The following is a 3,031-nucleotide window of genomic DNA, read 5'->3' on the forward strand; positions in this document are numbered from 1 at the left end:
GTGGATTCTTTGGTATTATATATATATATATATGATCATGTCATCTGTGAATAGAGATAGTTTACTTCTTCCTTGCTAATTTTGAAAATTTTGCTCCTAATATTTTATTTTAATTCCAGTATCATTAAGATAGTGCTATTAGTTTCAGGTATACAATATAGTGATTCAACAATTCCATACATCATCCAGGGCTTATCATGACAAGTGCTCTTAATATTTTAAAGCAATAAATAGAGATCGAGATTTACATAACTGCAAAAAAAAAAAACACCACTACAATTGTGAACACCGAAAGGTAGCACTGGCTCTGATTCTGCAGGTGATTGAATTCTTATTTATATCTTTATACATTTATTTTTTTAAGATTTTATTTATTCATTTGACAGAGAGAAAGAGAACACAAGCATGGGGAGCAGCACGCAGAGAGAGGGAGAAGCAGGCTCCCAACTGAGCAAGGAGACCAATGCAGAGTTCAATCCCAGGACCCTGGGAGGCAGATGATTAAAGACTGAGCCACCCCAGGCACCCCATCTTTCTACATTTAAAAAATTTTTGTGGGGCTCCTGGGTGGCTCAGTCATTAAGCATCTGCCTTTGGTTCAGATCATGATCTCAGGATCCTGGGATCGAGCCCCTCATCGGGCTCCCTGCTCCATGGGAAGCCTGCTTCTCCCTCTCCCACTCCCCCTGCTTGTGTTCCCACTCTCGCTGTGTCTCTCTTTGTCAAATAAATAAATAAAATCTTTTAAAAATATATATTTTTGCAATGAAACTTTATTTCTCAGAAAAAAAATGAAAGAAAAAAATGAGATGCTTGCCAGAAAGGGCAATGATAGGTAGATATCACTAAGACAATGAGACTAAGCTACATGAGTTCACTCTAATGAAGTTAATGGTTTGTTGTTGGGTTTAACCAACATTTATTTTCACCCACCAGCAGTTATGTAAACCCATGGGAGGTCCCTGGACCTGAGCTGGCTGGATTTGTTGAGTGAGAAGTTGTGATCTCTCTGAAGACTTTCCTGAACTCCACCATCCACAGTCCAGACTATTCTATATCCAACATATTTGATATGACCTTGCAAGTTAACATGCCAATTTAGGGTGCTCTTTGTACATTCTCATTATGGCTTTTATTTTTCTCATTCTTTGTAGCTATGACACCATTTGAAATGAACAATCAAACAGATGTCACTGCATTCATCTTCTTGGGATTTTCCAACCACCCCAAACTACAGGGTTTGTTTTTCCTGGTTTTCTTGATCATTTACCTGACAACACTCCTGGGGAACATGCTCATAATAACAGCCACTAGAATCAGCCTTGCTCTCCACACTCCAATGTATTATTTCCTCAGCAACCTGAGTTTCTTGGACATCTGCTATACATCCACCACCATCCCAGTCATTCTGGTGAACTTCTTCCGGGAGAAGAAGACCATCTCATATGAGGGCTGCCTTTCCCAGATTTTCTTCCTCGTGACATGTGCTGGCACTGAATCTGTCTTATTGGCAGCTATGGCTTATGACTGCTTGGTAGCCATTTGCCACCCTCTTCAATATCCAGTCTTCATGAGTGTGAAGGTCTGTGTTTTTTTGGTCACTGGGTCCTGGCTGTGTGGACTGGTGAATTCTGTGACACACACGGTGCTGGCAGCCACACTCGCTCTCTGTGGGCCCAACCAAATCAACCACTTTCTCTGTGACATTCCACTGCTCCTGAAGCTCTCCTGCTCAGACACCTCTCTCAATGAATCTGTGCTCCATGTGGCCAGTGCCACCATTGGCCTGAGCCCTTGCCTGTTTACTGGAGTGTCCTACATACTCATCATCTCTGCCATTCTCAGGATTCCCTCTGCTCAGGGTAGGAGTAAGGCCTTCTCTACCTGTGCATCCCACCTTACTGTGGTAGTGATCTTCTTTGGAACAGCCAATTTTAATTATGACAGACCCAGAGAAGGTTACTCCCTAGACGTGGACATCCTTGTCTCTGTGTTCTTCTGTGTTATGACCCCCATGTTGAACCCCATCATATACAGCCTGAGAAACAAGGAGGTCAAGGGTGCCCTGAGGAAGCTAGGTAGGGAATGTGGGTTCTCTAATGATATCAGCAATTAGATAAAGTTTTGACTCTGGAAAATTCCTTACACAATAAAAACATGAGCCTTCTAGCTGCAATTATGATAGTGCTCTCTATATAGGATCTTCTGACAACTGTAATACTCTAATCCACCAGGACAATCAGCTACACCTGTGTCAAGCATTTCACACATTGTGATCTCAAATTTCCTGTGTTCTCCAATCCACTTATATCTGAGAACATTTTCATAATCCACCACTCCTGCAAAAAATACCCAGTACCCACATATTAAAAAAATCATCCCCCATATTTGCCCCATTTAGTAGCACTAGACAACCACTAATCTGCTCTCTGTGTCTATGGATAGCCCTATTCTGGATGTTTCATATAAATAAAATCATATAGTATGTGCCTTGTGTGTCTGGCTTTTCTCACTTGGGGTGTTTTCAAGGCCCATCCATATTGTAGTATGTATTGGTATTTCATTCCTTCTTACTGCTGAATGATTTCCATTTTATGGATTTGCCACATTTTACTTATCCATTCATCACTTAATAGACATTTTGTTTATTTCCACATTTTGGCTGTTATGAATAATGCCACTATGAACGTTTATGTACCAGTTTTTAGTGAACATATATTTTTATTTATATAGAATTTATACCAGGAGTGGAATTGCTGGATCATATGATACTCTATGTTCAACATTTTGAAGAACTGCCAAGTTGTTTTCAAAACAGTGGCACCATTTTACATTACTAAGAGCAGTATATGAGGATCCTAATTTTTCTACCTCTTCACCAACATGTTATTATATGTTCTTTTTAGTACACCCATCCTAGTATGTGTGAAGTACTATATCAATGAGATTTGGTTTGCATTTCCCTGGTGGATAATGATTCTAAGGTCTTTAATAAGCACCACTTCTGTACTTCTCTTTCACATATGGAAAA

At 40.1% G+C, this 3,031-nt stretch overlaps 1 protein-coding gene across 1 annotated transcript; it reads left to right on the forward strand.

The window, feature by feature from the left end:
- Positions 1 to 1,156: 1,156 nt before the first annotated feature.
- LOC135364032 (olfactory receptor 5V1-like) lies at positions 1,157 to 2,116 on the forward strand. The gene has a single exon (XM_064587510.1). The coding sequence runs from the start codon at positions 1,157 to 1,159 to the stop codon at positions 2,114 to 2,116; it is 960 nt and encodes a 319-aa protein (XP_064443580.1).
- Positions 2,117 to 3,031: the final 915 nt, after the last annotated feature.

This window comes from Mirounga angustirostris, unplaced genomic scaffold, assembly GCF_029215605.1.
Source record: "Mirounga angustirostris isolate CCGP_5_RB_7025 unplaced genomic scaffold, mMirAng1.0.hap1 SCAF_4, whole genome shotgun sequence".
Classification (NCBI taxonomy): Eukaryota; Metazoa; Chordata; class Mammalia; order Carnivora; family Phocidae; genus Mirounga; species Mirounga angustirostris.

What these genes read in the sequence shown, in the direction of transcription:
- LOC135364032 (XM_064587510.1), top strand. Translation starts at nt 1,157, where the DNA reads ATGACACCATTTGAAATGAACAATCAAACAGATGTCACTGCATTCATC.